The 23,731-nt window shown below is 43.1% G+C and overlaps 1 protein-coding gene across 5 annotated transcripts in view; it reads right to left on the reverse strand.

Annotated features, from left to right (window-relative positions):
• Positions 1–23,731, reverse strand: part of LOC142050708 (phospholipid-transporting ATPase ID-like) — an 89,139-nt gene that overhangs the window by 19,792 nt on the left and 45,616 nt on the right. For all 5 annotated transcript variants that reach the window (XM_075079734.1, XM_075079737.1, XM_075079736.1 and 2 more), the window contains exons 7-18: positions 22,441–22,513; positions 22,180–22,250; positions 21,156–21,238; positions 17,143–17,301; positions 15,472–15,560; positions 10,018–10,214; positions 8,649–8,857; positions 7,232–7,275; positions 5,487–5,652; positions 4,506–4,694; positions 2,833–2,948; positions 1,214–1,378 (exon numbers count right to left, since the gene is read on the reverse strand). In XM_075079734.1, the coding sequence (XP_074935835.1) occupies positions 1,214–1,378; positions 2,833–2,948; positions 4,506–4,694; positions 5,487–5,652; positions 7,232–7,275; positions 8,649–8,857; positions 10,018–10,214; positions 15,472–15,560; positions 17,143–17,301; positions 21,156–21,238; positions 22,180–22,250; positions 22,441–22,513 (1,561 nt within the window). The remainder of the gene's footprint in view (positions 1–1,213; positions 1,379–2,832; positions 2,949–4,505; positions 4,695–5,486; positions 5,653–7,231; positions 7,276–8,648; positions 8,858–10,017; positions 10,215–15,471; positions 15,561–17,142; positions 17,302–21,155; positions 21,239–22,179; positions 22,251–22,440; positions 22,514–23,731) is intronic.

Consider the following 23,731-nt stretch of genomic DNA (forward strand, 5'->3'; position numbering starts at 1 on the left):
TGCCCATCAATAAGACTATGATACTTGGCAGTCCTCTACACCTCCACAAGACCTGTCACAAGACATTTTTGCTGACTGTAGCTCTCACACCCATTCTCTGTCACAAACCAGGCATTCCTGCACCCACCCTCTGTTCTTCCCACACCACCTTCATGAAGTAAAATCAGTCCTGTAGAGAGTACAGAGAAGGGTCTGGTGTAAAGAGTGTTTTCTTCTGAGCCTGGTATGAGCCCGTGACCTTTTCTCTACTCAGCCCATGAGCTTCATAACCCATTCTTGCAAAGCAGCTGGCCCCTTAACCTCCTAAACCTCGACGTCTTTCCCGCTTTGAACACAGCCCACAGACCCCACAGAGCATTTGCACAATGTATGCTCTGGAATGGAGGATCAGCATTTACCACTGCTCTGTTGGGACCCGGATGGACAGTAGCCTCTGGACCATAGACTATGCAACTTCCAGAGGTCAACATCTCTTGGGCTCATGCTTCTTCCCAGGCCCTGCTGGCATTGTGAGTTTTCAGCTAATAGAGGGAGCAACAGTGCAGCTCCCAGGGTTTCTGAGATTTCAGGAAACTGTTGCTGCCAGTGCAAAAGCAGAATTGCTTCCCCTTGGATCCCACACATCCTTTTTATTCATTATTCAGGGCTCTGACCCCCCAGGGCATTCAAAAAGCTGTAACAACACTCAGGGAGAGAAGAATGACTTGAAGATCACAGTTTAGCCCTATTTCAAGTTGACACAAACATGTTCATGGACATCACCTCCCCATCCTGCCCAGGGCTGCAAGAACAAAGAACACACTTTCTGAAATGGAGGGGCACTGGGGATTATTCACTGCCTGCCATTTCAAAGGCAGGAAAATAAATAGATCAGCCATTTGCACATACAAAGGATAGCTATGAAATATTTGTGTCCACATCATCTCCCTTAGGCTCTGGTATGTCACTTCATCACGAGAAAGCTACTCTGACACCCACGTGAGTTAAAATAAAACCATTCCACTGCACTTGTGGCTGACATCCTAGTTACGGGATCCTGACAGAGGTGCCAGTGAAAACCCAGGACTGCCATATTCCTATCTACTCCTGTCACAAAACCGACTGAGCTGTTTGCAGAGCAATGTTTACTGATGTCATACTGAGCTGTTTATTGACAAACCGCCATCCACGCTGCCTCCCCCAAAGCTTGGCCCAGATTCCCTGAAACACCAACCATTAGGTCTTTTTCAATCTCTTCATATAACTCTGACAATTTATCTTCCCGTCCTTCCAAGGCAGTGCTTGCTTCATGGTGACGCCTGATCCAGTCCTGAAAGTAGTCTTCATCCAGGTTTTTATAGGCCACTACAAGCGTCCTCAGACCTTCACCAGCAAACTCCTGCAGGACAGTGGTGAAGCAGAATAGGTCAAAGAGAAACGGTCTGCTCATCTGGGCTTACAAAGGACCCTTGGAAAACAAATAGCTATTTGTAAAAGCTTCTTGCCTAAAGTCTGCAGAAGAAAGGTAGAAAAATCACAAATTACACCACAGACCTTGGGGTACTTTTAAAAAGCTAGTTCCAAACCATTTTATTATTGCCATCCACTGTCCTTACAAAGAACAATTTTGAGAGAGCTTTGCATTAACCAGGCAGTTGTCTCCCAGGTTCATATTTCTCAACAGAGAAATATGAGAATAGAATAGTGAGACCTAAATAAACACTGAACACAGCCTTGAATTTTACACCTGGGTTCAACATTTTTAGGGTACAAATGCTGGCTGAAATGCACAGCATGAGCACAGTCAGTCATGACATCTCAGCAAGTCCTTGTAACTGTGCTTTCTGAAATGTGTGATTGTTGGTATGACTCTCAGTGTTTAACAGAGAATAACAGAGATCTCTTTTTGAAAAACAGAGGCTTTTCCCCAGGTTTGAAGTAAAGGTGCATCAGGAACAGGTTATATCCATAGGTCTGCTCTTCCCTCTCCTTCATCGGAAGCTTCCCCTGGCTCCTCCAGGCAGTGAGCAGAGGTATTTCCACTACTGCATAAACCTTCTGGCAAAACCTTCTGTTGTCTTGTGCTCTGCACTGTACCAGCAGGATCTGGATCACAAGGGGGAGAAATACTGGACAAAACATCCACTTGGGTGAGTAACCACCTCCCAGTGCACACCATCAACAATATAAAAGCCCCCAAGTTTGAGTGGTGCTTTTTTATTGCTGCCCAGTTAGTATGCCCCTATATGATCTGGAAGAAGGGGTGGTGAATATGTCCCACATCCTGCCTGGTCCCTTCTGACTGACACCTCTCAGATTAAAATCACTACAAATCTGAATTGAATTCAGGAAGGTAGCTGGCTTTGTGGCTGTTTACTTATCACCTGAGTTATTCCAATCCAAGGCATGCTTAAATGCATCAGCTGCATGCATTGTAGCCTGACAGCACACTTGGATGGAATTTAGTTGCCAAAACACAGAACACAGATGCTTTGTGCCATTTGAGGTGTTCCACCTATCCTGCTTAGCTTCCAGCTCCTACTCCAGAGGAATACAGGTTTTCTGAATGTCCTGCATTGTATTTGCCATGCTTGTTCAGATGTCCTTGATATCCTAGAGCAGTTCAAATGGCACTGGTGCCCATGCTTAGGCAACTGATTTGAGACCTAATGCTTTATAAATTTATTTCCCTCTCCATTCCCCATGGGGAAAAAAAAAAAAAAAGAAAAAGAAAAGCTATTGCTTGGGTGCTGCTTCTGAAATCTGTTTTTTGCCTCAATACAAAGTACATTTCCACACCTGGAGAAAAGGAAACCATCAAATGCAGATATGTTGGCAGAAGGAAACACTTACATTCAGGTGTTCTGTGGTGTCCTCTTTGAGAGAGTCGCAGGATGAATGAAGCAGTTCGTAAAGAATTGTGTCAGCCCCCTTGCAGTACAACATCAAGTCACCTTCTGGACTCTGCACTATGAGGAAGAGAAGAAGAAATGCTACAAATCCCAGTCTGAGGCACTCCATAACACAGCCCTTCCATCAAAATCAAGAAGGGTTTTTAGAGGTGTCTGAACTCCACCAAGTTTTAGCAGACTCCCAGGAATCAAGACAATCTTTGCTAAGAAAAGAAGATAATGCAGCTACTTTCCACCTTAGCAGTAGCAGCACAGGCGACTGTACCCAGATTGCATTGGTCTGAGCAGATGCTCTGTTGAGCTATGTGATTCCGGCAGGCAGCACTTCAGGTAGGACATCTGCATTCAAAAGTCAAGAACAATTTGTTTTTAGGGAACTGGTCCTGCTGCTCTTATTGCTCCTACCAGTAAAGGTACTACCACTCTCTTCCTACAGTTACTATGTTCCAATGCCTGAAATATCTGAGGATGTTGCAGGGTTAATAAAGGCTAGACAAGGTATCTTGAACAATTTCTCCGATTTCCTTTTCAAAAAGTGGGCTTCCCTACTCATTCCCACTTTCTCCTTTCCCACTTTCTCAGATTTTGCTAATTTTAAAGCTGATTAGAAAGAAGGCCTTTCCTGCATCATCATGAGGGAAGTAAGATATGTAAAAGGGTTGGTGTCTTCAGGATGCTGCTCCATAATTGCAGTCCAGATGTTAAGGTGTTTCCCACTTGCCTAATTTATCTAGCACTGTTCTGTAATTGAAAAGTCAAGGCAGTCATAGAATCACAGAATCACAGAAAGGCAGGGCTTGGAAGGGACCACTGGAGATCATCTCATCCAACCCCCCCTGCTTGAGCAACTACACCTAGAGCAGGGGACACAGGAACACAACCAGGCAGGTTTTGAATGCCTCCAGGGAAGGAGACCCCACACCCTCCCTGGGCAGCCTGTGCCACTGCTCTGGCACCATCACAGGAAAGGGTTTTTTTTGCATATTTAGGTGGAACTTCCTGTGTTCCAACTTGTGCCCATTGCCCCTTGGCCTTTCATTGGGCACTATTGAAAACAGTCCAGTCCCACTGTCCTGACACCCACATTTTAGATATTTATAGGTATTGATGAAATCACCCCTCAGTCTTCTCCAGGCTGAACAAACCCAGGTCTCTCAGCCTTTCCTTATAAGGGAGATGCTCCGGTCCTCTGATGATCTCGGTAGCTCTCCGCTGGACTTGCTCAAGCAGTTCCCTGTCCTACTTAAACTGGGGGGCCAAAAAGTGGACACAGTACTCCAAATGTGGTCTCACTAGGGTGGAGCAGAGGGGCAGGATAACCTCTCTCGACCTGCTGGCCACACTCCTTTTACTGCAGCCCAGAATATTGTTGGCCTTCTTGCCCACAAGGGCACAGTGCTGGCTCAGGGTCACCTTGCTGCCCACCAGCACTCCCAGGTCTTTCTCAACAGAGCCACTTTCCAGTAGTTCAGCCCATCTAAAGTGCTCAGTAGTAAACGTTATTCAGAAAGCATTGCAAAGGGGGTCTCTTAGGAAAATTCATCACAGCAGAATGAGGGCCAACTTGAGAGCCTAAAATGTCAGGAAGGAAAGAAGGCAGCAAAGGGAACATACCAATAACAGACATTCGCTTGCGAACATTGTTGAAATCAAGAATAGCCAGGAGTTTGTAGATTTTTGTTTCTCCCATTTCCACAACAGTGATGGTCTCCGGTGTGCGAGCCCGGAACACAAACCCAAAGTTTCTGGCAGCAGTGACGAGGGCTCCTTCATCAGGAGATTGGGCCTGATACACCAAGTTACCTGACATGCAAGAAAAAAAAGTAATATGGCTTCTGCTTGGTTTCTGAGGCTAAATACAAAATCAAAGACATTTTATAGCAGTTAACCCTTTGTTTTTCTGTCTACCCCCAGAGGTGCAGCACTAAAAAGCACCTTATGTCCACACACCTCCATCAAGTCCCATCAACCCATCCTCCAGGCCAGTGCAAGAGGCCTCCTAGACTCTGTTGGGGTCTTTTATCACTCTCTTTGAAGTCCAAAAGATCTCAGTAAGAGGACAACTTCCTTGGGTTTAAGCCCTTCTAGTTACATATGCATTTATTTTTCTCATCAGTGTTTTCACCTTATATGTGTCAATGAATGGTTCTGGCTTTTAAAGCACAGTTTTCACCCTTTCATCCTGTCTGGGATTTGAGACTGATGTAGTACCTGTGGGAATACTGGGTGAGTGGAGCTAAGGGGTCTCCAGAGGACAGCTATATGCTCTTTGCTTTATGGGACTTGGTGCAGAGTAGAAAAGGAGTGGGGCAAGGCATCTGCCACCTCAGGGAAGCTGTGGCACCTGCAATTTCTGCACTCCAGAGATGTGGGGTTTGCAGTAGTGTCAGCTCCACCACAGGAACACTCAGGTGGAGGCCCTGGTCCCTTCTCTTCCCATGTTGCATCTCCAGAGACATTGATTTATGTGTAGCCATATACTACAGAAAATCACCAAGGAGCCAAAAGGACCAATAACAGCTTCTGTGGAGAGAAGACATGCCGTGGTGCAGGGTGAACATAACCACTCAGTCTGGTGCCTTCAATAGTCCTCACCTTCCTTCTTCTCTTCTGGCATCACTGTATGACAAAGTGAGAGCAGCCGGAAGAACCTGTGCGTCGGGGCATCACTCAGCTTCACAGCTTCAACCAGGCTATGGTCATAGAAGGCAAACTTTGGGTCGGCTAACTGGTTGTATGAGAAATCAACCTTCTCTGTGCTCTGCAAAAATACAGCCTGGTGTTATTTGTGGAGCTCTCATATGTCTGAACACCAATGCCTGCCCATTATAGCCCCACTATCCTCCTTACATCTACAAAGGGCCATCTCCTGTAGGGCTGTTCATGACAGAGAATGGTAAGTCTAAGTGGGAGGTCGTGAAAGCTATTGAATCACAGGAGAGGACAGGCACTTGAGGTGCCTTTCAGAGCAGCACTTAGGCTGAGAACCTGATTAGCTAAAGATGCCTCTCTGTATGACAAGAAATGCTCCTACAGGATCCCTGCCAAAGGATTTCTATAGCAAAGAAATGACTGACTTCAACACATGCCTGCTTGGAGGCGTCATGCTCCTGATGTCAATGGCTGCCTGTGATAGGAGAATGTGGAAGCCCAATTTAAAACAATTCAAAGGCTCTGTTCTCCACCCTATTCTCCCAAAGCAAGAAAAAAATCCTGATATGGAAAAAAGATGACAGACGAGTGATGTAAATGTTCAACTCCACAGGCACTGCCCATTCTGTCTGAAAACGAGGAGCCCCAAGGAGAAGGGAACATACTGGAAAAATGGCCAGAAGCTCACAGCATGATGTGTCATGGAGGAATGCACTGCTGAGCCTGCCCAGGACAATTCCGACTCCCACCCCATCCCTGATGAGCTCAGAGTTTCCAGGATGGGAGTCAACCTTTTGACCTCTGCAAGCTGACATTTAGAACTTACTGCAAGAGCACAGACCCACCCCTCATGAACACTCATCTACACAGCAAGGTCCAGGCACTGCAGCACCATGGATGTGTGGGCAGCAGGGCTCTGCTAGGGCGAGTACCATGGGCAGGAGTAGCTGCTGGGCAGCCAGTTGGCAAGAGAACAGCATGTGTCTCTAAGCAAATCAGCCCTTTGCATTTTGCTGCCTGACGACAGTCTGGAGCACAGCACTCAGCACAAATAGACAATTTCAAGAGGTAACTGAAGTTCTAAATGGCCTGCCAATGAATCATTGGAATGAGGAGTGGGATTTTCATCATCATCTAGCCGTTTGTTACTTGGATTAGTGCATGTGGTTTTGGGACATTTTAGAAATACAAGATATATGGGTTTGTGCTAGCAAGCAGGGGCTAGAGAGGAATGGATAAGTCACCTGTTTTCACATTTTCCAATGTCCAGACGTCGTGAGAACTTGAGGGTGACTCTGTTATCAGTATGAACTAAATTCCCTGATTGGCCACCCAAAGATTTAATTACGGCCAAGGATAATAAAATTAAACAGTGTTCAAGTTTCCAAAAAACATCAGTAGCCAAGTATTCAAGAGAGCTGTGCACGCACTACAACGTCCCATGAAGCTGAGGGAACAATTGGCACTCAGGCTACCTGACCTGCAGGTTTAAATGGGGCTTACTGGAAAGGAATGCAACCCTGTCAATCCTCTGACATCCACAAGAACACACATCCCTGTTGTCAAGGTCAAGAGCATCAGCTCTTGCAGTGCCAGGAGCATAAGCTATGCATGGGTGGGTTGCGTCCACTAGCACAGGCAGATAGGTTCACTGAAAACACAGATCTTGATAGCACTTGGGCACTTACCTCATTTATTTCTACCCTTTGCCCAGACATATCATACACATCACCTGCAAGCAAAAAAGACTGAGGTTATAGCCACAAACTCCAGATAAGTGCAGTCTCTGAGCTCCTTTCACAAAAATAGGTTAAAGTGTTTTGAAGGTAGTATCTAATTAAAAAGTTTCAGTAAACACAAATATCTTGACATGAGGACTGGAGACAGATAATTCATATTAATCAGTTTCTATGTTAATCCATGACAAAATGCAGAGACTGATAGATGCTTGAAACACAAAGCAGTTAATGTAAAAATGACTGGTGTTTGGGTAAAGAAGACTTGGCTCAAGCTGAATCCAGAAAGGACATAGTGGTAGGTAGGAAACAAATGTGCTTTTAGGGGATGACTTCTTTTGTACCTTCCCTTCGGAATGTGAGACAAAATCCAGCTCCTGGATCATATTGGGTTTGCAACAGTCCCTGAACCACCACAGAGAACGAGTTGTCAAAGCCTGTTCTTCCCATGTCTAAGTAGCAAGGCTGCTGTATTCATTTCCCCTGAACTGATGATCTAGTCACAGGCAAAACAAGCATCAATCTATGAATAAGCAGTGACTGATTCCTCCAGGGAATCTAATGATGTTAATCAATTAGTCAGTTTGTGAATTGTTAGCACCTCTTGAGGAGTATGAAGAAAACTGCCCGGGGCCAAACAATGAACAAGCCTTTTAGATTTTAACAATCATTAACTTAACACTGCTAACAGCTTTTGTTTCCCGTTTTTTCCAACTCCCTACTAACTCTTGTCTCTTCTGGTAGGGTGAAGTATGTCAGGGCTAAAGATGAATGACCAGGCCACTGACTAGGTGCCAACCGAAGGCTCAGCTACCTGAATAGGATGTGGTAAACCACTGCTCGTGACATGAGAAATTGCTGAACGTGAGAGATAACAGTGTGAGAAGCTGACAAAATTTGCTGATAACCCATAAGAGATGGCTGATTTTACAAGTGGTTAGTTATGTGAATTATGTGTTATGTTTTTCAGGGTTAGAAATACCTGGGTAACTGTGTCAATAGTACCATAAAAGCCTAAGACTACCTATCTAGTGATATCAGAAAGAAGCAAATTTGAGTACATTTGTAGTAAAACTGGGACCAATGAGGAAAAAGTGATAAGGTGCAGATTCTTTAGTTGGGATGATACTGGAGCAGAAAAAGGAAGGTTAAAGGGTGGCAAAAAGGGGAACCAGGGGACAGGAAAATGCTATTAAGATAAGCAAATTCTGTAATCAGGGCTGTCCAGGCATCCCTGATGGGCAGCCCTGCACTTTATCACTGCAGCTTCTTACAAAACTCTCTCTTCTGGATATCACATTTAGTCTCTGTGGTCCAGGAGGCATACAATGGAATAAAACTCAGAGAGTAAGACAAATAGATAACATACCATAGGATTTGCCGTTGATAGAACACTTGTTGAAACACATGATGTTCTGAGTGAGAGTTCCTGTTTTGTCTGAGAAGATGTACTTGATCTGCCCCAGCTCTTCATTGAGTGTAGTGGTACGGGCCTGAGCCGGTGTGTCATTCAGCGGATAATACATTTTACGGTCCCAGTCAATGTAGAAACTGTTACCCAAACGTATAATCTCTACACTGGTGAAACAGAAAGAGAAGGTGATGGAATATTCATTAGTTTAAGGGACAAGATCTTTATCGTCAGCACCACCATTAATGATTGCAATTTTGAAGGTAATGACAGGGTGTACTCATCAGGTTGTCTTTAAATGGCCTGTAGTAAGCAATGCTGAAGGAAGTCCCGCTCAAACAATCTGTTAGGTTTATAGCAAATTCCTTTCCTTTTTTATAAAACAACATCTTATAAAGGTATTTGAAAAGTTGCAGAAGTCTTCAGAATGAAAAGCGAGGCAGGAGCAATGGGTTTCACTTAGAGCAGTTCTGGGAGTGGTGCTCAGACAGGGACAGCTTCCAGCAGGGCTCTGGGCTGGGCTGAGCCTGGTGCTGGGAGATGAGCACAGCCATGGCTCAAACAACCCAGAGCTCCACAACAAGCAAGTCATTGTGTGTCTCAATACAACCAAGGAGCTGTATCAGCTCGCAGGCAACATGAACTTCCATTTCGCTGCTGGCGAGACATACGGGGCAGAAACAGGGTTGCTTCCTGGTATTTACCAACACAAAAGAGAGCCTTAGCAGCAAAGCTGTCTGAAGAGTTAGGTGCAATGATAAACTATAGACACCTACTCAGTCTACACCCCAACCTCAAGCTTTTGAGAGTGTCATGGACACATTGCCTACTCTTTACCCCTGCTTGCCACTTTGCAATAACCAACACAGCACTACATTCTCTGGGAAGTAGCAACATTCACTCTGTTCATATGGCACCAGGTACTATGGAACCTCAATCTCATTACACCTACTTGGCAATGCCCTCCTCACATGAGGCCCTACAACCACCTCAAAGAACATGCCATTTGCTTTGTTTAATGGGTAGTGCAAATGGGAGAGAACAAGATGATAACCATAGCAGGCTTCCAGCCTTACTCCTATCACATCCTACACCTACACCTGCCCTTAAACTGCAAACCCATTCCTTGTCGAGGGTTCACTGCTGTCCCTGCTTCAACCCTGATAAAGACCTCCAAAGGCAGCAGAAATAAGAAAAGCATTGCTGTGGTCGTGTGCAATTGTCCACAATGTGGTTGCATTTGTGTCTAGGGAAAATGCAGCTCCCAGCTAGGGCAAAAGCTAAACCTCTCCTAAGGTGAAACATGAAAGGAGGTTCTGGCACATACCTCACATAGAGTGAAATTGGCACTACCGTGTTTAGAATGATGACATATGACCAGAACATGAGGAAGGCGGAGTAGGAGGCAGAGTTGATGCCTTCTGCCCAGGGCAGATAGTCTTGGAAGTAGTAGCCCTTCTCATGCTCCCAGATGCCATTGCCAATGGCTAGGATAAGACACATCAGTGCTAAAAACGCAAAGATCTGGAAAAAAAAATTTAAAAATTGTATTTTAGAAACAAGGAATTTATTACATACAGGTTAATCAGAAGACCCTAATGAGATTGGGCTGGACAGCCTGAATCACAGGAAAATGTTCCTAGGGGTGAAGGAGGAAAACCAGCAAAGTTATGACACTTATGACGCTCAAGGACAAAGTTACACAGTGCAGAGTCTAGTGATTTGGAATTGCAAGACCTCCAACAGCTGGGGATTTAAGTCCCAAACACACACCTAAACCAGGGTGCTCACAGGCAGCTGGCTGCAGAACATCAAATCTCATTAGAGGTGAGTTGAGCTGTGGGTCATCAAACATCTGGCTTCACACTTGGAAATAGAACCTGCCTGGAGGACTTTACCTGGCCATTTTCTGGATGTATCATCATGTATCATTTCCCTCACCATTTCTGAAAAACTACTAAAGATAATTTGTAACACAGAAAATTCAGCACTGTGCAGGTTGGAATTGAGCACTGGGTATCATTCTGATTGTTAAAGTAGAGTTAATCTCTGACTCAGAACTAATGGTTGCCTTGGTACCTGCTATCACAATCTGATTACATTTCCTTTGAGCAAACAGAAAACACACTAACCAGTGATGTGTATGCTTGGAGTTTAGAAAAACCTACTTCCTGAAGCCTAAAGCAACCAGAGGAAGAGCAGCTGGGAAAAGAATTTCTAAGCGGAACACCTTAGTGAAAACTGGGACTTGCTCAGGAGCACCATTTAATAGACACAAAAACATGACTTAGGTCATAAAACATTTCTGATTAAAAGAAGAGAGGCACATAACAATACAATTACTTGGAAAATAATACAAAAAAGCAGGGAAGAAGGGAAGTTAACAGAAATTAATATAAGCTGCAGAGAATTACAGAACTATGAATATCTTCAAGGAATTAAGGAACTATGAATATCTAATAGTCATATAAAATATCAAGAAAACAGTAAACTCAGAAACAGGTGTGGAAAAAGCAGACATGTTCAACAGACAGTCCTCCAAGAATGAAGGAGGATGGAAGCAGAAAGAAGTGTCTATCCAATATGATGTAGCTAATGGAAAAGACAGATTACTTTCTGTGACAAGGAACACTATGTGGCTCTATCTGCTAATAATAAGCATTTTCAATCCAGTGGGTTCAGGTAATCTAAAGATAAAAATTTAGAGGAGAGGAGCTGAGAAATTATCTTAGCTGGTAATGTTAATTTTTAACAATGTTTTGAAAACTGGGAAGCTCCACCATGCTGAAAATCTGCTAATACAATTCCTACATTTGAAAGGTAGAAATGGTGATCAACGGAAAGATAAACTGAAGTTAGGTTGACATCATTCCTGGACAAATGAAAATAAAACCAGTTCTGCTGATACGTTCTTCTCCAAATATTTGACTTAAAACAACCAGCATCCTCCTAAAAATGTGAACAGGCTGCACAAACGAGCAATTAAAAATAATCTCTTGCAAGTATGGTCATTAGGGAGAAAATATCAGTAAGTTGGGCCATTATGTGTAAGGCCACCCAGTAACAATCACATGACAACAGTAATCAACCTTTGTAAAAAACAATAATTGATGTACAAACATAGAAACACTGCCAGTAAAGATGGTAGTAGTATTGCTGAGGTAATATGTGAGAGGAGCTAGGATACATTTATGAAGTGATTTGAATCATTTGATGAAAAGTTCACATATGCCTAGCTTGAATTTTAATACCAAGAAGCTGCTAAAAGGGGACCACTGTAAGTAAAGGTGCTCGGCAGGGTTTCAGGGGGCACATTTATTCCCCACATCAGTAGCAGCTTTTCCATGTAATTGTGGGAGGCCCAATAAATTACTCCAGTTATGAATTGCTTGATGATAAGGAATGTGGTGCAGTGTTTTTAAACCTATGTGAACCAGCAGTAAAAACAGGCTTCAGTTTGTGCTGTTGTAAGCGTCAGGACTTAAGGATATATGAGAGGCATGACCCAGGGACAGGTAATGTCCTTTATTAAACCAACAGAGAAAACAGATGGAGAAAACAGTCAAGCCTGCCTATTTTTATAGAAATTTCTGTTGGTCAAGTATAAGATATTACTTCTCTCTGCAGACCTCGTCTATTGTAAAATAAATTAATTAGAAGAGCCAGCTGGCTTTTCTGTCTTATCACTCTGCTGTGAATGATTCCTTGCTGCCCTACAGGTTAAAAATTGTCAGTTTGTAGAATATCACAATCCATGTAGGAAATAAATGTATGATTCAGCAACAGAAATAGACATGGGGCAGGGGAGCAGCTGAACTTTCCCATACCACAGCAGCTCTTGTCTACGACTGCACTTGCTTTATGTACATTTTGCTTTATCTGCATTTTTTATGTCAATGGTCTCATCCCTAACAGCTCAACTTTTGTGCAATACTCATGCTTACACAAAGTTCACTAACATGCTGTTTGCTTTGAGACAAATGCAAAAGACCAAGCCGTTAACAGAGGCCCCAGAGATGAATTTCTGTGCAGAGAAAAAACTGTGTGCAGGGTGTTGTAATCATAATCACAGCTCTGCAAGAGAAGGACGTGAAAAAAAACCCTCTTCGTAGGCTTGTGTATTCGCATGGGGCTTCCCAGCGCGAACATCCTGCCTCTCTGGGTCCTGCCCATGTGGTGCCTGCAAAAGATCCTCTGCAGGACTGAGTAGGATTTTTGTAAAGAGGAGGTGACTTTTGACAAACATCTCCTGTTGGACTGTGAGTTAAAACTGTCAGTTTCTTTACTGACAGTCTGAGTTCTGCTTCAGGATTTGAAGCAAGAAGTTGTTTAAGAGGTGAAGGCAACAGCCTTATTTCTCTGAAAATGTGTTCCCCCAAGCCTGCTAGGAAGCAAAGTTCAGAGCAAAAAGCATTCCTGGAGCTGGCAGGAGAGTCACCAGTGGAGGAACATTCACTTCTCTCTCAGATTCTTGAGAAACATTTCCAAACATCAAAAAACAGCTATGGTTGCCATCTGGAAAGGTTCACTCCTGACAAACTCCTGTTGGGACAGACCAGGGTGACATTTAACGAGGCCTCCACTGGCGAGCCCTGCTTAAACACTGCTTTGTGCCTGGAAGTTTTATGGACAATTAAACACATAATAGCTTTGCCAGTGTTAACATGGAACAAGTTTCGTTATGCTTAAAATGAGCTATTTATAGCAAGCTGTGGCTACTTTGTACTTCCAAACTCAAGAGCACAATATACTGCGTCTTTTTATGACCATGCTTTATAGCCTTCCACCACCCAGTAAGCTGGAAGGACCTGATGCCAATTTCCCTTGGGTGTGCAAAGAGCCTGGTGCTTAGGGTTAGACAGAGCTTTTCTTAGACACCAAAATGTTAGGTGCCTTAAAAATGTGTAAAGGAGAAAAACACACCCTTGGCTCCATCAGCGCCTGAGAACCCAGGCAGAGGCTGATGCAATCGGCTGCAACTTGCTCAGTCTTTTTAAAACAAAGCCAGGAGGTAAATTCATCTCATTTGTGTTCATGAAGAGAGGCCAAACAGACTGAATGCTCTGTGTGGGACCCTTGACTTGTGAAAGGAGATTTGGCAAATCTTAATCAAATGCTAAATTCCAAGTTCTCTATTCAGTTTCTGTCTGCTCCCTTTCTGTGCCCTGTGGATCCCCCACTGCCCTGCCCCACAGTGCATCCTCCTCTCCAGCTACAGCACAGCAGAACACCTAAGAATACGGCAATTTTTTCAAATACTTGCAAAATTTTGAATGTAAGTGGCCCAAACTTTGTTTGTTGTTGGTTTTTCCTTTTTTTTTGCTGTCCCCTTAAGTGTAAGGGAGGAGAACACTGAGGAAAATAAGCAGATGATGGTAACCAAGATTTTCACTTGGCGGAGATTGGTGTAAGGTTACCAAAGTCAAGAGCATGTCCTTACTGCACATGGAACAATGACTCAAGAGGGCTTGAAGGTGACCCTGGAGTGGCTTGTTGTGCTGTGTCAGTGCTTTACAGCAAATACGCACATGCAGATGTTCAGAACACTCCTTCAGAGCTCTGGGAGTGGGACTAACGGCTGCTGCAATTTCAGTCGCACAGAGGCACGCTTGGCTCTGTCCACTGACAGGTCCCATACATGGGCTCACCTAAAAAGCTTTTGGGAACCTGAGAAAAAAGCAGGAGGACAGGGGCTGGGATGAAGAGGAAAGATTGGAGGGTGGTGCCATCCTGGAGATGTTTGTGCTATAAGCCCCAGTGCTGAGGAGGCATGAAGTCGTGGAGGGCAGGGAGAGCTCAGCATAGCCTTGCTGTGATGGACACACTGCTGTTGGACACCTTCTCCAGGACTTGCTCCCATGCCTGGGCTGGATCCTGACCCAAGCCTGGTTGTGAGGTCGGGATGGAGAGAAAGGGCAGGAGGCAAAAAGAGGGAACAGTGGCCACCAGACCTTCCCAGTGTCATAAACTGAAGCTGGTGCAGCATGCATGAAAAGGCATGACATACTTGCACCCAAAGGAAAATAAAAGCCTGAAATTGAAGAGCTTTTCTTCAAGCACCATTGAATAAAGCAGTGTCAGAGTGTATGTCTTCCTTCTCTGAGTGGCTTTGAACTCAAGCAGTAAAATCTTGGGAGAGTCTGTAAAAGAATCAAAACCTCTGCCTGGAAGTACTTGCCATTTGTTAAAACCACTGACAGGCTTAACCCTCAAATCAGACCTGTTTTCCAATTTGAGGAGAGTGCCTGCTATATAAGATTAGTGTTCTCAAATATCCCAGCTGCTAAAAACACCAGTTTCTGAGTATTAATGAGACCATGTCTAATATTTTAACCTAATGTGTTAAATCAGAAGCTGGCATCATGTAAATTACCAAACTCGGTTACCAAGCCCTATGCAGATATCACCAGAGGCACCAAGAAATCAGGAGGGAGAGGGAGAACTGCTAATTTTTATTTAAAAAGAAAATAACAAAATTACTAGGGGAAAAAGGCATTTGCAAGCTTCAGAGTGGTTCTTACAAAAAATGCAGAGCAAGGGAGAGCAGACAAAATTAAACGTTCAGAGGAAAGGTCCTTAACGCTGTCAATGTAATGTCCTTGCTTTGCAAGATGGGCTGGCAGAGGCACTGCAGAACTCAGGCTGCTAATAAATTATTACATAATTTTTATTTTTATTGTTAGTCTTTTCTGATATTCCCTCATTTGTGTGGACAAAGAGGTGGAGCATCTGGAAGTTATGTATACATCTGAAGAAATGAAGGCACATTAATCAGACTTACCACCAACACAAGGACATTCATGAGCCGATCAATGCTCGTCCGTTTAAAAGTTGTTTTTCCACTGTTCTGCATTAGTTTGGTGTCTGGCCCTGGAGATGAAACACACTCACGAATTTTAGTAATAAAGCTGAGCTGTTCTGAAGCTGATTCCCTCTGAGGCCCCACTGTGCTTTACAGCATAAATACTCATCACAGCTTTCTTGAAGGCAAGTACACACAGTTTACAGGGCCAGTGGGAAACTTAGGCAGAAAAATGTTAAGTCACTTGCCTTAGGTTATATGGAGAGTGTCACATAAAGCCATTAATTCTGGATTTTGATCCTGTTCTCTTCTTTCAACAGTCAATCCTTCCTTTCAGGTTTAATTACTTTTCACAGAATACTGATACTGCTGTTTTATTAGTGACATGTTATACATCATCTCACGTGTATACAGCAGTATAGAAACAATAGAAGGTCTATGCTCATAAGAAGCATAGACCTAATGGTCTACAATAATATTATTGGTGACCCTGATGCTCCAATAAGGATTAAAATCACATAGAAATGATATGGAATTAAATGCCATTAAGAGTGAAAAAATTTTGAACAAGCCTGGTGAGAGAAAGACTCCAATTGACCCAGTGTGGGCCAGTAAAGGCAGATTTAATTCAGCTTTAATTCTTAAACAGATTCAATTCTTACATTCTTTCTTATCGATTGATCCAGATTTCTGTCATGTACTTTGCTGCATGCATTTCTGAAATAAAAGACTACCTCTGCTTACTAAAGCACTTAATAATAAATTTAATTAATTAAATTTATTACCTTAATATATAGTAATTAATTATTACTAATAGTAAGTATTAACTAAAGCTATTAAAATAATTAATTACTGGCTTAACTGATGAGGCTGCCCCTCGAATCCTGTGTTCAGTTTTGGGCCCCTGAGTACAAGAAGGACATTGAGGAGCTGGCGCGTGTCCAGAGAAGGGCAATGAAGCTGGCAAAGGGTCTGGAAAGCAGGTCTTATGAGGAGCGGCTGAGGGAGCTGGGGGGGGTTAGCCTGGAGAAGAGGAGGCTGAGGAGAGACCTTATCACTCTTTACAACTACCTGACAGGAGGCTGTAGTAAGGTGGGGTCTGGTCGCTTCTCCCAAGTTACAAGCAATAGGATGAGATGAAATGGCCTCAAGCTGCATCGGGGGAGGTTTAGACTGGATATTAGGAAAAATTTCTTCACTGAAAGAGTGGTCAGGCATTGGAACAGGCTGCCCAGGGAGGTGATGGAGTCACCATCCCTGGAGGTGTTAAAAAACATGTGGATGTGGCACTTCAGGGCATGGTTTAGGAGGCCCTGGGGGTGTTGGGTTGACGGTTGGAATTGATCTTAGATACCTTTCCCAACCTTAATCATTCTATGATTCCAATCAAGATGGAGTTGAATGTTGTAATGTAGCCATTTCTTCTGATAAAAACTCTCCATTTAAAATCTAGTGCAATATGCATAATTTCCAGCCTAGAGTTGAGCCAAGGGATCTCATATATTCTTCTGCTTTTGTTCTTGTACCTGGTAGAAACATATTTTCCAAAGAGGAAAATTCTTGGTTCCTTTGTGCATATTGGGTGTGATGAACTTCCATGCTAGCGCTGCTGTGCTCTGCAATTCACAAGTAATTTTTTCTTCTACATACCCGCATAAATAACGAGACCAAAGCACCACTCTGTGTTCCTAATCGTACAGCCTCTCAGCAACATCTTCTCATTGTCCAGGGCATACTTTTCTCCTCGAAGAGTAAGAGTTCCTGTGAACTTATCCAGTTTGTTATTTGGTGCCTCACATTTGACTTCTCCTGTAAAAGGAAAGTAAAAACAAAAAGGTGGTGGAAACCATCTTGGCCCCAAAATATGTCAGTCAATACTGCATTCTCAGCTGTGCCCCAGACAGGGCCACTTCTGACCCCATCATTCCCATCCTATATCCTATATTTACTGATGTTTTGGGATATTGCTCCTTCCCCATATTCTTGTCATAATCCAATAGACCACAATGAATTTGGATTTGTCCTATTCTTTGAACATGGAAATTTTGTACTGGTAGACCCCAAAACAAAGTTTCCATGCCTCTTATTAGGGTAAGAGGAAACGTTGAACCAGCAACATACTTCTAATCCTTCCACAGCAAGTTCATAGTGGTAGGATGTCACTGGATAACTTTAGCTAAAAGTGCTGACCTTGTATAATTCCTATTCCATTTCCTTTAAAACTGCAGGAGCCCAAGCGAGAAAATCATAGCCTGAAGTCTGCAAGAGAGTAATTAAGTGAGGTGTCTTTGTTCACTGTTTTTAAATTTCATCTCTTTTATACTTTAAGTCGCAGTGACACAAGAAAATAGATACTGCTACCTTCAGCTATGCAGCTGACACTGAAAGTGATTGGAGAGCTTGTTTCTGTTTCTATGTGTTATATTCAATTCTTATAATAAAATATGTTCACACAAAACTGTAGACACAGATACTTCAGTATAAAAGTTATTTAAATCAAAATTTGCACCCGGCATCTAAAGATTCAGAGCAGAGCCCCGTGGATGTGTTGGGAAGAACTGCAAAATACAAAAACATCTTATTGAAAGGGCATCCAAGAGTCTTCAAGAGGAATCTTCAAGATCTTGAAAGGGAATCCAAGAGAATTCAGTCTGTTCAGTTAATCAGCAGGAACATTAAAGTTATTTTGATTGCAGGCTGCAAATATCTGCATAAGGACTAGCATTTGCAGAGAATACAGCTTTTCCAGCTGTTCTCAGGCAGAACACACCAAGCTTAACAGAATGGAAGCAAAATCCAGAGAAGTACAGAAAAAAAGTGCAACTTTACATACTGTGGTAATTTCCACCACTCAGAATTTTAAAATCAAGAACGAATGTTCTTTTCATAGAAAAGTAGCTCTACTCTAGGGCAAACAAATCATCAGACTTGAAAGATGAAGCAGCTAGGAAATTTTGTGACATGTGTGACATCAGAGCTCATACTAACAACTATGCAGAACAACTATTTTATCATCTAGTTAATCCAAGAACAATTAGACTTCTACTCTGTCATTTCTAAAAGTCTACAGTAACCAGACCTGCCTCACTACAGCCATTGCAACCCCCCGAAAAGCACAAAGAAAACAGAGGCTTTGCAGTGCAACCTGAAACACAGCACAGTGAGACTTTGGTGAATGAAACCCAGGCCATGATCCCTCACCAGGAAGACTGTGCCTCCCCTCATGCCAGCTGTGGGACAACACTCATGAGAGCCCCTTGCGTGTCAACATCCACATCTGCTTTCCATTAAGCAGGTTGATCTGGGTTACTGATACGCTGGTTTTGAGATCAGAAGAGATTCATCCAAGTTAGACTTATCACAAAAAAGTGAGAAGCTCTAGAGATTCGCCCAATATACCTGCACTGACCTCAGTGACTCTGCAGCTGAAGATACCTCAGCAAGGCACTGTGCCTCCTGTCTCCTCCTCCCATTAACAGCAAGATGATACATGAACAACAAGATGAATGCATTTTGCCTGAAAGAGTTAAATACTGCCAAGTCTACATGTGATGAGTAATAAGTAACCGAAAAGTGTTTTTTCCTTTCTCATCATCCAGTTCTCCAAATCAAATAAAGATCAGCATTTTGCAGTCAACTTCCTTATCTGAACCATCATGATGTCAACAAACATCATAAGTCACATTAAGCATTCCACTGAGTGCCTATATTAGCTGATCAACCCTTTCCTCTCTTCCTGTCTTAAGAAGTAATTAGATAGAGTTATGTAAATATTTAAATACTTTTACAGAGGTTTGCTGGGAAATGCAAGGTTGGGTCTGATTCAAGGCACTCCTCCCAGTACTCTGCCAAATATAAATCATCCTGGGAAACATTTTATTAATTTTAAGTATTGCAAAGAAGCCACTTTTATTTACAACATAACTAAAATAGGGATTTAAAGGGCAAATATTTGATTTAAAGTGTTTTAATTTTCCAAAATATTTTGAAACATTTTTAAAATTATACACTTTCAAGAATGCAGAATCCTTAGATTAGCATTACACAGGAAATGCTTTAAAAATTAAGATTTTGCTTACAAATTCGTACACGTTGCAACCTCTTCAGGAAAATAATGACGGCATGCCACTCTGACTATTAACATAAGACATCTAACTGCACCTGTAAAAACATTTCTCAAGACCTAAAACACTCAGAACCTGAGCCATCACTTCAGAGAAATCCTGATGTACTGAGCTAACACTCAGCTAAGACCACAAACATTATGTCAAAAAACCTCAATGCAGAAAGCAAAAGAAAAGCCCATGTCTTTGGATGTCTCTACCAGAGACAGTCCCAGCTATGCTAAGTCTCTGCCACAACCCTGCCATTTGTCCTGGAATCATCTACTTATTATAAAGGAATTTTTTTAAAAAATATTTTTCCTCTTTATCTAAAAGTATTTCCTGAGATCCTGCAGTCCTTGAGACGTTCCAAGGACAGCAGCATTCAGTCGACCCCTTTCCAAGCAGACTCTTCCCTCAGTCCTGCCCTCATGCATAAACCCGCAGGGCACTGTGGAGCATGACTAACACCACTTGGTTTGTTCCCCTGTCATCTCTCTGCAGACAGAGGGATGTGTGAGCATGGAGTATTCTGTTTTTGACAGGTGTGGCTCTTTTCTGTGTATGTGCTGCTATATATTCCCTGGCATCTAGTGACAGGACACGTGGGAATGGTTCAAAGCTGCACTAGGGGAGTTGAGGCTGGACATTAGGAAGCATTTCTTTACCAAGAGGGTGGTCAAACATTGGAACAGGCTTTCTGGAGAGATGGTCGATGCCCCAAGGCTGTCAGTGTTTAAAGGACATTTAGACAATGTCCTTAACAACATGCTTTAACTTTCGGTCAGCCTTGAAGTGGTCAGGCGGTTGGAGTAGGTGATCGTTGTAGGTCCCTTCCAACTGAAGTACTCCTATTCTATTCTATTCTATTCTATTCTATTCTATTCTATTCTATTCTATTCTATTCTATTCTATTCTATTCATTTGATATACAAAACAGTGCTAAGAAAGGACATGTTGCCTGTTAACCACATGTGCACTGCTTGTCTTTATCTTAAAATGCAGTCTTTATTGTGACATCAAGAGAAGAGAGAAATGCTGGCAGGGTAAGGCTTCAGGAGGGAAGTAGTCACCTGTCCTGTGTGCACAGTTAGTCCACAGGTCTGCGTGCTCAGAAGCTAAATGTAATCAATGCATGAGCATTGCTGCATCAATGTAAAAGTGCAGTGTGAAAATATCTTGAGGTCAGACCTAAGCATGCAGTTTTGGGAAAACAGTGCAATTACACGACCTCTTGTATTGTTTGAGGTGGGTAGTCTCAACATGTACAGACAGATGCTAAAGAAAAGTGTGCAGCCAGAAGGAGAATTCCCACCAATGCAGTTTCAAGTTATAGCCGTGCATGACACTGAGATCTGTAAATGGAGGGGGATCTCTTTATGTATGCTGTTTGCATCTGTGGTAGAGACTGCAATGCACCCATCCTGTTTTCCTGCCACTGCATCCAGAGGACTCCTAGCAGGGAGCATGGAACAGCCTGTAAGCGAGGCTCCCAGGCACTGTCTGGGCTCTGGTGTTCAGGCAAATCCTCTGGAAAATGAATGTTGCATGAAGACTCACCATTGAACTCCGTCAGTTTCTGAAGATCTTCTCCAAGCTCTGCAGTGACCGTCAGCGCCTGCTTCACCTTCAGGTTTGTTTCACTGTAACAAATAACATGAGATGAAAACATGAACAGAAAGTCCTATGTGAACTGAAAACTCTCCCTGGAAGTCACTCTTTTCTTGAGGACAGTCTTCTTCCTTAGACATCTGATGGACCATGCCATCATTGGCCTTTTTTACCTGGCCAAAGAGTATAGTTGTCTCTTTCAGTTGCAAAGACAGGGAAGCCAGAGGAATTCTGGACATGGTACCATGGTACCAAAGAGAGTGAGGTGGATCTGTCTTCTCATTTTCTCTACAAAATGCAAGACCAGGCTCTCAGCAACCTGAGCAGCTCAATATCTATCCTGCCAGTCACACCACACTGAACCCTGAGGCATCCGAGCATATAGGAGAGCTCTGGATCTCCTGCCATGGTATTGTGATCCTGAAGAGTACTCAAGTCCTGGGACTAGCTAGCTGGCGAGTTTGAAATGCAATGTCAAAACAACACTGCATTTGTTCAGGGCCTCTTGGCATTTGCATGTGCAGGAACTACAGCTCATTTTCAGCAGAAATCAGACAGGCAAAGTCCAGAGGGCTGTCTGTAGAGTATTGGGAGAGTCACAGTTTCTTGATCTCTCTAGTCTTGCTTAGTCCTAGCTAAGAGAAAAGACTAAGGGAGACACAAGAAACAGAAAATTTCTCCCAGTGACCTGGGATGTCACAAGAACACATTTCAAACTAACTCTCATTGTTAGAAGAACTGTCACCAAATATAAAAGGAAGAGTCCCCTCCTCAGATGACATTTGCACTGAAAGAGGGAAAAGTATCCACCAGAAGATGTTATTTTCAAGATACCTACCCAAAGTTTATTCTATGTTCTAGGACAGTTGCTACAAAAGCTATTGCAGGTAAGGTTGCAGCACCCAAGCTCACCAGAGAAGATTTGGCCTTGTGCCGGCAGCAGTGATTGCACCCAAGGGCCAGGCTCACTTACCCATCCAGTTCAGCTGTCTCGATGTATGTCAGGCTGTGTGGCTCACTGCTTGACAGTAACAGTAGATCAGCCTGAACACAGACAGACAGACTTGGTATGAGTTCACACGGTCAGAGGGCTTGGCACCGCAATGCTACTTGTGGTTTCTGCACACTGCAGGTCTCTGTGGCAGTTATCATCACTACTGACTCATTTGCTTGTGAGTGATACGAGTAATTACAGAGACTAACTGTGAGCAGGATGGAGAGAAACTGTACTCACCGTCACAAAGTTGTTGTTTTCTAGTTTTATTATATCCCCCACCTGGACATTCATCCATTTTTCATCCTTTAACCTGCAAGAAGACTCCTAGTAAGTAGGCACATAAATCAAACATCACTGGGGAAAGGATACTTGGCTCTGCTCCTGAAGCCAGGCCGTAGTGGCCACCAGGACTTGGGCAGTTAATAAAATGGAGCAGGGTCTGCCATGATGTGGCCTGATCCATATTAAGCTAGGGAACCACCACAATACAGGAAAGTAGTAACAGCGGTTGGGGTGACTGATGCACTGCTGAGCCCAAGCCCCACAGTAGCAGCAGAGTCCACGTGCACTGTCCTTCTGTCTGACTGACTACTACCCTCCTTCTGAAGGGCCACATATCTCAGAAAAAAAACTCTATTTTGCGTAACAGACTTCTCAAACACCTGGGAAAATTGCCAGTTGTGTTAGATTTTCTAAGAAGTATTAAGGGCCAGAGAAACAGATCTGGTTCTGCATGGGCCTGGCGGTCAGGAAGGTCAGTGCAGGTGCCTTGGCTGCACAGGTGCCTAGCTAAGCCCACGTCTGCAGTGGCCTTTGCAGCACTGAGCAAGATGTGCATGCAGACAGCCAGCTAAACTGCAAGCACCAGTGTAACCAAGTCACGATAGCTGTATACACAAAATTTAGAGCTGAGAAATATCAAGAACTATATCAAAACAGGACTGGTGATTCAAGCCTGACTTCAGCTCAGCCTTGCTTTTCCCATGTTGGTTGGAGTTGGGCAGGACCTATGGTTTCCAGTTTTTTTAACAAAGGCAAAAATATTAGAAAATTTCTATTTCAATATATGTTTCCTAGACACAGTAACTAATACACAGCAAACTAAGAAACTGCTTTACTTAACAGAAAACACTCAAAGTATGTTCCTAGTCTTCATTTTCCAGTTTTATTTTTAACCATTTTATCACCTTTTGGAGTTTACACAACACACTGCTATCTATAGTATGGAAAAAATAGTCACCAGAGACTTCACAGCTGTCTACAGCTGTGTCCTCTACAAAGCTGGACTCCATGGAGCTGCAAGTAAACAGCACATCTGTCTGCCACAAAAGCCAAAGCCTCTGCTATTTTTTCTGCAGGAAAGAACTGTTCTAGCTGTACAGTGTCTGAGGCACAGAGCTGAAATATTTTGAGTACATCTAAGTCAGAAGTACTACACACACTCAAAGTATTATGACATGTATGAAGAAGCTATTCCTGCTTCTTAATTTAAAATAACTTGTTGATAATGTCTAGTTTTGCTTAATGC

The sequence above is a fragment of the Phalacrocorax aristotelis genome, chromosome Z (genome assembly GCF_949628215.1).
Source record: "Phalacrocorax aristotelis chromosome Z, bGulAri2.1, whole genome shotgun sequence".
In the NCBI taxonomy this organism is placed as follows: Eukaryota; Metazoa; Chordata; class Aves; order Suliformes; family Phalacrocoracidae; genus Phalacrocorax; species Phalacrocorax aristotelis.